At 39.3% G+C, this 12,268-nt stretch overlaps 2 protein-coding genes across 3 annotated transcripts in view; both read right to left on the bottom strand.

The window, feature by feature from the left end:
- LOC5507189 overlaps nt 1-1,053 on the bottom strand; it is a 51,343-nt gene extending 50,290 nt beyond the window's left edge. For both annotated transcript variants that reach the window (XM_048724903.1, XM_048724904.1), the window contains exon 1: nt 474-1,053. In XM_048724903.1, the coding sequence (XP_048580860.1) occupies nt 474-948 (475 nt within the window). In that variant the 5' untranslated portion in view covers nt 949-1,053. The remainder of the gene's footprint in view (nt 1-473) is intronic.
- An 8,818-nt stretch (nt 1,054-9,871) lies between these two features.
- Nucleotides 9,872-12,268, bottom strand: part of LOC5507177 — a 60,706-nt gene continuing 58,309 nt past the window's right edge. The window contains exons 44-45 of the mRNA XM_032375697.2: nt 10,646-10,786; nt 9,872-10,351 (exon numbers count right to left, since the gene is read on the bottom strand). Coding sequence (XP_032231588.2) covers nt 10,097-10,351; nt 10,646-10,786 — 396 coding nt within the window. The 3' untranslated portion in view covers nt 9,872-10,096. The remainder of the gene's footprint in view (nt 10,352-10,645; nt 10,787-12,268) is intronic.

Here is a 12,268-nt window from a genome sequence, read left to right as displayed (position 1 = left end):
GCTCTACTTAGGAGGCGGGCGACCCCGTGCTAGCTATGGCACTACATATAAGTACAGCAGCCGCAGCAATACGAATTTTTTACTTTCCTCAATTTCATTCACTTACCTCAATCTCCTTCTATATAAGGCATGTAAAAGCGGACCACATGTCATTTACGTGTTGTAGAACGATGTCACCACTAAGGAACCGACCCAAAGGATCATGATCCGCTTAACTGTTATTAAACTAGTTTTGCCGCAATCCCATTAACATCAAACAAAACATAGCTTCCAAATCTAATAACATTTATTTCATCAAATAGTGATAAAAGGTATAGTGTTAATATTGTTTTCCAAATATGTCATTTACTATAAGTTTGATGCAGATCATTTCCAGCTGTCGAATATATAAGAGGTATCTCGACGTCTTGCTTTTCTCGTATTGCTTTAATACCGATAAGAAATAAAGAAGAAGAATTCAAAGGTTCACTTACCGAAGTACTGCATAATCCTGTGAAGTCTCAGCAGTCTATTCAATCGGACAAAAGCTAGGACTTGGCTTGGCTCCATTTTGTCGACTGTCAACCAAAGTGCGATCAGGTCAAGAGGTAACACAGACAGCAGGTCCAGGAGGAACCGCCCTTTGATGTAGTTTCGTCTGATGCGCGCCTTGTCTGTAATTATCGATGCTTTCTCGAAGAATGCCAAGTGAAATTTCGAAACGATGTCCAAAAAGAAGGATGCGTCCAATAGGTAGACTACGACCCAAAGAAAAGTTATGCTGGAGTCGAAGGAGGCTTGGAACGGTGCGATGACGAACGTTAGGAAGCAAAAAAATACATTACAAGTTTCCCATGTTCGATAAGCGCGCGACCGCGGATGGATGAAGAATCCTTTCTTCTCCGTGGCCTCGCCCTCCGAAACTTCGCCGAACACAACATCAGTTGCGCTGCCTGGATCCGTGGCCATTTTGTGTTCGCGGCCTTTGGCGAACCTTGTTTTAAGAAATCATCTTGCAACCAATCAGTCCAACATCTCTCTTTTGGTGGAATTCGAAGTCTTCTTTCGCGGGGCCAATTAGGATGATGATGTCACAAATGCGCGCGTTCTAATTCAGGAACATTGACAAAGAAGCCTAATCAGAAGAGACAATATTATCTGCTACTCAAGCACAAAGCAGTTATTTGTTTAAAAAAAAATGAAATAAAACGGAATTAGATCCACCGCTTTATAAAAGAATTGCCTGTTTTGCTTCACATTGTAATCGCGTGCCCGGGTTGTTTGTAGTCCACCATCGGAACATCATTGGCTTCGATGCTAAACACACTAAGTCACAAATAGGCACCTTTATTGTGCTCCATCAGGTCCAATTTTACAGCTATCAACCAGACAACCAGACCAGCTATCAACCATCCACTCATACCTCCATGCCAAGCTACTTGCCATTTTCGACCTATTTCGATGTTTGCATCGAATATTCTGATATTCCCACATATATTTTCTTCCCTTGTCTGTTACTGTTTCTGTTCTGTATCTATGTCGTGTATCTCTTTATATAAATGTTTTCACGTTTGTCTATATGTATGCACGCAACCTCCAGATGATCTCCAAACCAGGAATTTACTCCCAACATTTAAAGCTGCATTGTCACCGGAGGTCCGACGGAAACCTAAACCGTTAAAAGACAATAGAGGCTATTAGAATCCGCGTTATTTAACAGGTCATCCGCCCTAAAATATCAAACACATCATCAAAGAAACTTCCAATCGGCACACTGCTATCATAATTTTGAAATATTTTTCGCATTTTCCGTTAAAAATAATCGAGAATGTTACGTACCCAACCGGAAGTAAACTGGTGACAATGCGGCTATAAGTGCAGCCTGGGCACCAGTCTCGAGCTTCGTTTGTTTACTATGCGCCCTTTACTGACTACGAGGAGTTCAGTGGTCAGCAGTCAGCGAATAGTAAACGAAGCCCGAGACTCTGGTAACCAGGGTAAGCCATATCAAGAAAAAGGAAGTAAAAAAACATGGCGGCCATAGAGAATGAGAATGAGAGGACAAAACAGTATCTTTTTTTTTTGGGGGGGGGGGGGGATTAGACGTATCAAAACTGTATAGGAATTGTAGAAAAGCCTTTGGGCGCAAAGATGTGGTAAAAATTCATATTTTGAATGGCTATGTTCGGTGGGAACATTCGCCATAGTCAATAGATGACGGCGAAGATGACGGCCATCACGATTGAAACTGAAACAACTGAAACTCGCTGAAACTAGTGATGACGTCATAATCCATTTAGGCCGCCATATTTGTGTTTCCAGAAAGAAGGTAATCTTCCCTGCTAGCAGAGGCCTCTTTTCTCTGTATTTCGCTGGGCTGGAGTTCGCGAGGGAAAGATACCTCTGCCATGGGTCGCACGTTCGTTTGATCAAACCGCCGTCCACGATCGTGGACGAGATCCAGAGCGCATGCTCCGTTCATTAATTACTGGCCACTATTTTGAGCCTACAATGATAGCGCATGCATGAAACGTATATCCGCTGCCGGATAATAAGCCCGCATTCGAAACGGCGTCCTCCGTAGAAATATCACGCGACGAATTATAAAAAGAAGCCATTCAATGCCTTATCTTCATTCAGAATTTTCTCTCTTTTGACAAACGAGTCAATCTTCCGTTTACAGTTTTTGCATATTCTTCTGGGAATAGCTGATCTAATTTTACCAAAAAGTTTTGTAACATTTTCTTCGAATCCAACTGTGCGATATTTACATTGAAGAAACTCGCCTGCCCAGATGTCTTGGAATTAATCCCACAAACAAGACAAAACTCGTCTTTGCTGCGTTTGTTGCTCAATCTTTTTAGTGAGGTTTTAGGTGATTGAAATTGAACAGTTGTTTTTTTTTTTTTTTTTTTCGAAGAGGAGAACTAACCGGAGTTTGATTCATGATTTCCGACTAAACCCATGCAAAGCATATTGACAGCTTTCGCGCGATGGTACGGGTTTTGGCACGTCGGTCGCTTATTAACGCTCACGCATGCGCAACAGAAACAGGTTCGACCCATGGCAGAGGTATCTTTTCCTCGCGAACTCCAGCCCAGCGAAATACAGAGAAAAGAGGCCTCTGCTAGCAGGGAAAAGGTAATCTGGACTGGTAATAAAAAACAGGGGAAGCAACTCTGGATGTTGCTTTTTATCTTGGCAAACTACAATAAAGTATTTTCATTATATGTAATGCTAGCCACTCTGCTTTTTTCTAAAACTGTTGCACAATTAACACTTCCATTACTATAAACGTCCCCAGACGTAATAATCCACACAACGAACTACACAATCCTTAATCTACGTATTCCAAAGATTAATTCGGTGCTAGTTACGTAAGGGTTGTTGCTGTATAAAAGGAATAAGAGCGAAATTTTCGTATTGAATGTGTGTCGACAGTTTTCTTGTTAAACAACACCACGGTCTCGAAGCGGCGTGAAAGAAATTACTGATCTTAGCCGCAAAACTGAAATCGCACAAAAATAATTACACAATCCTTAATCTACGTATTCTCAGGGATTAATTCGGTGCTAGTTACGTAGGGGTTCGTGATGTATTAAAGGAATAAGAGCGACATTTTCGTGTTGAATATGTGTCGGCAGCTAGTTACGTAGGGGTTCGTAAGGGTTCGTTTTAATGCAATGTTTTATGTCGAATTGGTGTTCCGAATAACTGTGCATATGAAGTTAAAAAGACTCTCTTTTTCACGGTTAGACGTTTTTATATGAAACACTTATGCTATGAGGCTATATTTTTGTGAAAACTATGTGTGGACGAGTTGACTCTATTTTTGTGGACGAGTTGACTCTACTTGTGGACGAGTTGACCCAATTTTTTTTTTGGACCAAGTCGTGGCTACGACTAACGTAACTGATTTGGAAAGCATTTTTTACACGATTTTGAAGAGACTGTAGAGACCAAAGCCTCAGACGACATTTTCTACAGCTATATTGGAACTCCTGGTAAACCACAACCATTCTTGCTCTTGATGCTCTTATTTATTTATACTCCTAGTCGTTACTGGACTTTTACGTGCGCTCATAATTGATTGCTTTACCTAAGTTTGTCAGTTTCTTTTAATACCCGTCTATTTAATTTTCCCGCCAAATACTTCTTGACTTGTTTGTACGCTCTGGTGATCAACAACGCTTTGTGAGCTGCCTAGGCAGCCTGTTTGATAAAGTCTATGCTTGTGAGGCTACACTCTTTTGATTGATTCTTTCTCGTTGCCATTTTCTGATTGAATTTCTGTGTAATTTTATTTTCATTCAGCCTTTTTACTAAACTTAATTAATTCACCGCCCTAGTGGTCAGTCACCCGTATACTTCAACTTAGCAATATTTGCATATTTGTTTGCGTTCCTACGGCATTGTTGTTTCTGAAAGTGCGTTGTGTGTTCCCGCGGGACTGCTTTGACCTCTTCAAATACTTACTGTATTTTCACGGTGCAAAGTATAGGTCTTGTACATTTACAAATTACTTATTTGTACTTTGTGATTCATCTGCGCGCTAATTGCTAAAAATTGCAAAAGTACGTGCATAAGTACAAAATAAAGTTAAACTAAATGTATAAAAGTTTACAAACGTTAAATGGATAAAAAACAACTAATTGAACTAAAGTAAATGAACCAGTTTGACATACTTTATAAAATCTTATTTATATTTTAGTTTTTAATAAGTAATAACAAAGTATATAATAAGAAAGTAATTTTAGTCAAAACTTCTTATTTTCTTGAAACACCCAATTTCCATCATCAAGTACAATTTTTTTTTCTTTCTGGTTTCCGGTGCGCACGATGAGGAGCAGCCTTGCACTTGTTCTCTATGTTTCACTCATGCTGGTGCTGGCGTCTTCGAAAGCGCCTGTTTCCTCCGAGGTACGATGGATAGGGCATTGCTCCACTCGACCGATTTTCTGTTCAAGAGTACGAATCAGAAGACAGAAATGCCCTTGTATGTATTACAACAACACGAGTGCCACCTTTCACCTCCCTCTTGAAGGTGACCTAGTTTTCAAACTGAACCCAGGACCTGAGAACAGCCCCATTCCAGCAGTTGTTTCATCTCACTGTAAAGTTCGTAGTTCTACATGGACTCGGACACGAAACGCTCGTAATGTTATTGATACTCAACAGTCGCAGCTAGAGATGAACAACCCTCAGCACCTTCATCGAACATATAACTTTTCGATGATGAACAATGTAAGGCAACCCATCCCTGTTCTTGTCAATAACTATCCAGCAAATGATAAACTGGTGGAGTCTCAATCTAAACGAAAATCGGTGAGATCAAGTAATTTAATCCCGATCCCTATTGTCAATACTAACAAAGATAATATAAACAAAAAGATCAGACTGCGTCTGTCTCACCTTAATGTTAGATCAGCAAATAATAAAGCTCCAATAATAAAAGACTTTACGGTGGACAATGCCATAGATATATTGGCAATCACGGAGACGTGGTTTAAGAATGGTGATTACAATTCTGTCGAAATGAGTACCCTTTGTCCTACAGGATACCGTTTTCTTCACAGACCAAGGCTAAATGCAAGAGGTGGTGGTGTTGCACTGCTCTTTAAAGATCGTCTTGAAATCAACAGCCGGATTTGTGAACAGTTCAACACGTTCGAGTTCATGGATGTGCGGCTTCGTGATTCTGTCCAGCTCAGGATTTTTGTTGTCTACAGACCACCTGAATCCACATACACATTGTTTTTTGATGAGTTCTCTCGATTACTGGAGCAGGTTCTCGCTGAGTCTAATGGTCAACTATTGTTCATTGGTGATTTCAATCTCCACATGGATGATGCTAATGACAGATATGCTAAAAAGTTTTCCAACATATTAGATGCATTTGACCTAAAGCAGCACGTCAAAGGCATAACGCATAAAGATGGCCACACCCTAGACCTTGTAATAACTAGGTCTGATGATGACATCATCAAAGGGATTTCTGTCCGGAACCCGATGATTTCTGACCATCATGCCATACACTGTGAACTTGACCTTTGCAAACCACAGTTTGCGAAGAAAGTCGTGAATTTCAGAAAGCTTCGATCGGTTGACATAGACCAACTTTCTGAAGACCTTCTCAACTCTGAACTTTTTCAAAACCAACAAGTGAATATTAATAACCTGGTTATAAAGTATGACAGCACCCTAAAGGCACTGTTAGACAAGCATGCCCCACTAAAGGCGAAACTTGTTACCATTCGCCTAAAAGCTGCCTGGTATACACCCGAGGTCTCTGAGGAAAAGAGAAAGAGACGGCGCTTAGAGAGGAAATGGGTTTCCACTGGTCTTTCAACTGACCGTGCTAATTATGCTTACCAGTGTGGGGTAGTCAATAATTTTATTGATTCACTAAAGACCTCATACTACACATCGATCATACAGGAACATTCTTTGGGTCAAAAGGTTCTTTTCAAAACCATTAGCAAACTTCTTGAGAAGAAGTCAGTTCAATATTACCCAGTTGCATCCTCTAGTGAGGTGTTAGCCAACAACTTTGCTGATTTCTTTAATGAAAAAATATCTAAAATCCATCTAGATCTAATGGAACAGCAAACCATGGTTGGCCCCAACCCTTATTGTGACCATACGTGTACAGTGGAAATGAGTGAATTTGATGTAATTTCAGAAGATGATGTTAAGATCCTAGCTCACAAGCCTATATCGAAGTCTTGTAATCTTGATCCTTTGCCGGCCTCCCTCTTAAAGGGATGCTTTAGTACACTCCTTCCTATAATAAACAGGATTGTTAATGCCTCGCTTTCATCAGGTGTAATGCCTGACCCAATGAAAGTTGCTGAACTTCACCCTTCATTGAAAAAGCACAATGCCAATCACCTACTTTACCCTAACTTTCGTCCAGTCTCTAACCTACCGATGGTTTCTAAGGTGATCGAAAAAGCTGTCGCTGAACAATTGACAAAGCATATAGTTAGCAATAATTTGGATGTTTCCCTCCAATCTTCTTATAAGAAATTCCATTCCACGGAGACAGCTCTTATTAAGGTGCAGAATGACATCTTATGTGCCATTGATGGTGGCAACTCGGTATTGATGCTACTGCTTGACCTGTCGGCGGCATTTGATACCGTTGATCATTCCATTCTTCTTTCACGTCTCTCATTGAGTTATGGCCTGACTGGCAATGTTCTCGCTTGGTTCCGCTCATACCTTACATCCCGCAAACTGTATGTACGGGTTGAGGACTGCAAGTCATCTTTGCGTAGCCTGGAACGAGGTGTTCCTCAGGGCTCTGTCCTAGGCCCGCTACTCTATCTTGCCTATACTTCGCCCATTGCTCAGATCATAGCACGACATGGCATTCTATACCACCTTTATGCGGATGATTCACAACTTTATGTTTCTTTTCGAGGTAATTCACAAGATGAACTTTTGATGGCTAAAACTAAAGTTGAATGTTGTGTTCATGAGATCAATGCCTGGATGGTGCATAATGGGCTGAAAGTAAATCATGATAAATCAGAACTTATTCTTTTTTCCTCCAAGTTCTGTCCTGCCCCAAGTCTTGAACATGTAAAGGTGGTTGATGAAATCATCAAACCTGCCTCCGCTGCACGGAATCTGGGAGTAATTCTTGATAAGTATCTTTCTTTTGAAGATGATCTCAAAACGGTATGTAAATCTACAAGATTCCACCTCAGAAATATTGGCAAAATTAGGAAGTACCTTGACAAGAATTCCACAGAAATACTTATACATGCCTTTATCAGTTCAAAACTAGACTATTGCAATTCCCTCCTTTATGGATTACCTGACTACCAAATTCATAAATTACAACTTATTCAAAACACAGCTGCTCGTATTATCAGCTTAACAAAAAAGACTGAGCATGTAACACCTATCCTGCAAGATCTCCACTGGTTACCAGTAAAGTACCGGATAATTTTTAAAGTTTTACTGACTGTTTTTAAATCTCTCAATGAAATGGCTCCACCATATATTAAAGATCTATGCAAGTATAAAACTCATTCCCGATCACTAAGGTCTGCTTCTCAACAATACCTTCAGGTCAAACGGGGCAATTTGAAGACCTATGGTGACCGCGCTTTTTCGATTGCGGCTCCTAAACTATGGAATGAGTTGCCATTTCACATAAGGACAATACAAAATCTCAATACTTTCAAGCAATGCCTTAAGACTAACCTTTTTAAAGAAGCATTTAATTTATAATTAGTTTAAAATTCATTTTTTTTTAATATCACTGTTAATTATACATTACATACACACACATATATATATATATTTTAATTATAATATCGATTTTTATAAATGTAACATTTCCTATTAGACACAATGTATTTTCAGGGTGATTTTAAATTTTTAATTGTGTAATGTTTATTTAATTAATATATAATTGTAAAGTGCCTTGGGCAATTATTGATGAGGCGCTATATAAATGCCGATATTATTATTATTATTATTATTATTATTATTATTATTATTATTATTATTATTATTATTATTATTATTATTATTATTATTATTATTATTATTATTATTATTATTATTATTATTATTATTATTATTATTATTAATTTGTGGACGAGATGGTTGTGGACGACACGGTTTGTTGACGAAGTGACTGAATACCAATACATTAGGATTTTAAATGTGAAGCGCTTAGAACATGGTTGCAAAAGCGCTATATAAATACTAATTTATTATATTATTTATTATCCCATGTTTAGGCTATATTGCATGCCTGCACTGCATCATGGGAGTCTTGGAAACACCTTGACAGAGAGGCGGGCAATCTCCTCCCCCACAATCATAACAAGTCTCTTTGCCCCAAAGCCAAACAAAACATTTCCAGGTCCAAGGAACCCAGAATAAGCCTGAAAACAATTTTTGAATAAGGTTGGGTAGCAAAGACGGCCGACATTGGACAGTATGAGGCCATTCACTAGAAAATTCCTTTCTCGCTTGGTGAAGCCCAGACAAGGAATTATCTCATTGAATCAAGTTTAACGTGCAAACATCCATAATATATTATGCCCAAATAGACTTTATGATGTCATATGGCACTCTCCATATGTGAAAATGCTGTAATTTGTAAGCAACTTACAAGCAAAACTATTGTAAGCAACAGGCTGCATTGTTGGAAACTTCAAGGCATATCGTCTTGGGTCAGCGGTAGCTTAACTTAACTGATAGTCTTGTAATTGAAATAGGTGGGTTTCTGCTTTTAGTTTGTTTTTCTTACAATTTTGCTCAAAAGTACCCGGGAATGAAAGGGTTAAAAATGTGCAAGAACTTCCGTTTACCCTGTGTTTTGGATTCATGGGGGTTGTTTCCACGGCGGTACAGACCGGTTTTCGGTGCTTCTGTAACAGACCTTACGAGTAATAATTCCCTGGCAGCAATAGCAAGCAATATTTTTAAAAATTATAAGGAAATGACCAGTAAGGGCGTGGCTGTGCCCCCCCCCCCCCACAGTATTTTCTTAATGTTTTTGTATTGCCCCCCCCCTCCCCCCCAATCTCACGGGGCTTGCTACGGCTCTGGGCAGGATTTTGCAAATTTTTCACCGGTTGGTGGAATTTCCCAGAATTTAAAAAAAAAAAAAACATTTCTTTTTTTTTGATTGGGGAAAAAATCCCCACCAGATAAGAGTGAAATTGTCCGAGAGTCTGAAAACTCGGCAGGTACTAAGGAGTACCAATAACCCACCAGGTTGCGTAAAAATCGCCAGCAGGTCGGGTTTTACCAGGCTACTGGTAGGGGGTGTGATGGAATTTCGAAGCTAGAGCTGGTGCCTTCTTATAGTGGTCGTAAGGAGAGTTTCCACTGTACAATAGTCAGATAAAGACGTGACACATTTTTGACACAATTCGAATTTATTCCGGTGGATTTCCTGACTTATGTTTGAGTGTTGAACAGGGTGTATAAAAGCGTCAACAATTAAAATCATTATAAAGACTGTTTTCCTATAGAATAAAAAAGATTGCTGATTGTCTCTGTAAACTGTAAAATAACATAAAAAAAAATCAAGACAGATATAGTATTGACATCAGATAAATATACTAGGTATAAGGATTTAGGATTAGAGGTTTTTCTCAGATTCTTTTCGCTCTAGTAGGCAGCGTTCTCCTGCTTCTCGGACACGCTGTTCTGTGGCTTTGTCAAACAACAAAATCTCGTCCAAGTCGCTTCTCTCCAGGATAAACACATCCACGTTAGTAACAGCACGCAGAGTTTCCAGGTGAGGGCCTGGGGCTAGTAGGTAACGATCTCCATAAAAGGACATCTCTTCTAGAGGTAGAATCACTTCCGGGTCTTCACCAGTGATTACTTCCGCCTATCATAGAAAAAAAAAATTAACGTCTTGGAAATTCAATTTCCAGAAAACATAAAATATATCAAAAACATATTTATATATATTTTTCTATTTGGCGGCGGGGGGGGGGGGGGGGGGGTAATTATTATGGATCGTACCTTTAATGGCACCACGGCCACTTAATTTATCTACGTCTTTTATTTTATCGGTTTCTTTCAATAAAATAAAATTTACGAAACTTATGATCCCTACTGGAAGAAATTAGATACTTTTAAGGACACGCCTACATTTTAACTATATATGCTGGCAACTCACCGTTCCTCTCTTGATGATGATAAGCTGTTGTCCGATGTCTCCCTTGTGCAAAATGTAGTCTGTGGCGCGATAGTTCTTTGGTCGCGCCTTGACACTCAAGAGGCGAATAAACGCATCGCTGCATTCCCTAAAAACTGGCACCTGAAACACAAAGCGTTCACAACGTCCAGGATCTTACATATGCACTTTGTGCTCAAGGTATTCTAGGCCGCAAGCCCTAAAATTATTTACAAGAAAAGGCGATGGAGTCTCATTGGCCGATTTCAACTCTGAGAAAAAGGATCACGAGCTCCTGTCACTGTAGCATGTTTTCGATAATTTCCTGGGGACTCTAACACAAGTTCGTCTGTTGTATATTAACTACTTACTAACCGAGTGCGAGAGACCATGATATAAGAGAACGAATCCCCGTGGCCCATGATGTTGTCCATGAAAGCTATTTTTAGAATGCGCGAGCTTGTCAATCCATACATGGTTCGTCGCGCCATATTTGGTTATGGGCACCACGAGCTAGTACAATTTCACACCAATTTTTTTCCCTCTGCACTTCTTTACTTCGTTCGCTAAATGTTATATAAATAATTGAACGGGAGGACGTCGGGGAGACGGTGAATTTGGAGTTCATTCAAGATGCATCGTGCAGACTCCTAAAAAGTTATTTTTCTCTGGAATTCGGTGAGATAGAATACCTAGGCATTCTCAGAGTCTATGTTATGTATTTTAATACATAAAGGACTTTATTTTTCTTTGATTTATAACATTTTTATATGAATGGACTTTAATTTTTCACGCAAATGTTCAGAAATCATGTCACTCAAGAAACCCTTGTCACTGGAATAAGATCTACTTCATTATGAAGACTTGAAATCTTTTATTTGTAACATAGGTGTGAATATAATGGTATTAGGTTCTTCTGTATCTTTTTCATTAAAAGAGAATTGGAAGAGAATTGTGTTTTGTAAACACAGATTTATGATTGATTGTTGTGTTATAATTTGCGAATCAGCAGTGAAAACTTTTACTGGGGAAGTTGATCCCAGAGCCTAAAATCACGCACTTTATGCATTTCAATGTCCCAGAAACGGTTGATTGACTCCAGCGTACTCTATGGAAGATCATTTTTACAGCGTTCGTAAAAAAGGAAGGTATTTTCGGTCAAAAAGATTTCCGAAACATCCTTTTCCGGATCACATTGCTCAAGATGTGATCGCGCGTTAGACTCATGTTGCTAGGAAACGTGAGCGCTAACCAATCAGAGACGTGGCTAAAAATAACTGCTTGTTCTAAAAATAGTTTTTACGGACGTCATCATTGGAACATACCGTAATACGGGGGATTACGGGGGTTCTCTTACATCATGGTCTCTTGCCGAGAGTGATTCATGCCAGGAAATATCAAACTGAGGCTTTGGCGTATCGACCGAGGCTTTGCGAGGAATATTGATCAGTTTATCGGTTGATTTCAAAAAGGCGGGAAAACAAGAAACACTAGCGCGCTGCCAAATAAAAAATGTAAATGAGTGAAAAGATTCAACAACAAGTATAATTGGGTGACGTTTGGAAGCTACAGGTTATATCATAGGTGAATGTGATCCAAACAATAACAAAGACAGCTGAGTTGTAA

The sequence above is a fragment of the Nematostella vectensis genome, chromosome 3, assembly GCF_932526225.1.
Source record: "Nematostella vectensis chromosome 3, jaNemVect1.1, whole genome shotgun sequence".
Taxonomy (NCBI): Eukaryota; Metazoa; Cnidaria; class Anthozoa; order Actiniaria; family Edwardsiidae; genus Nematostella; species Nematostella vectensis.
This window is presented reverse-complemented; position numbering and strand designations above follow the sequence as displayed.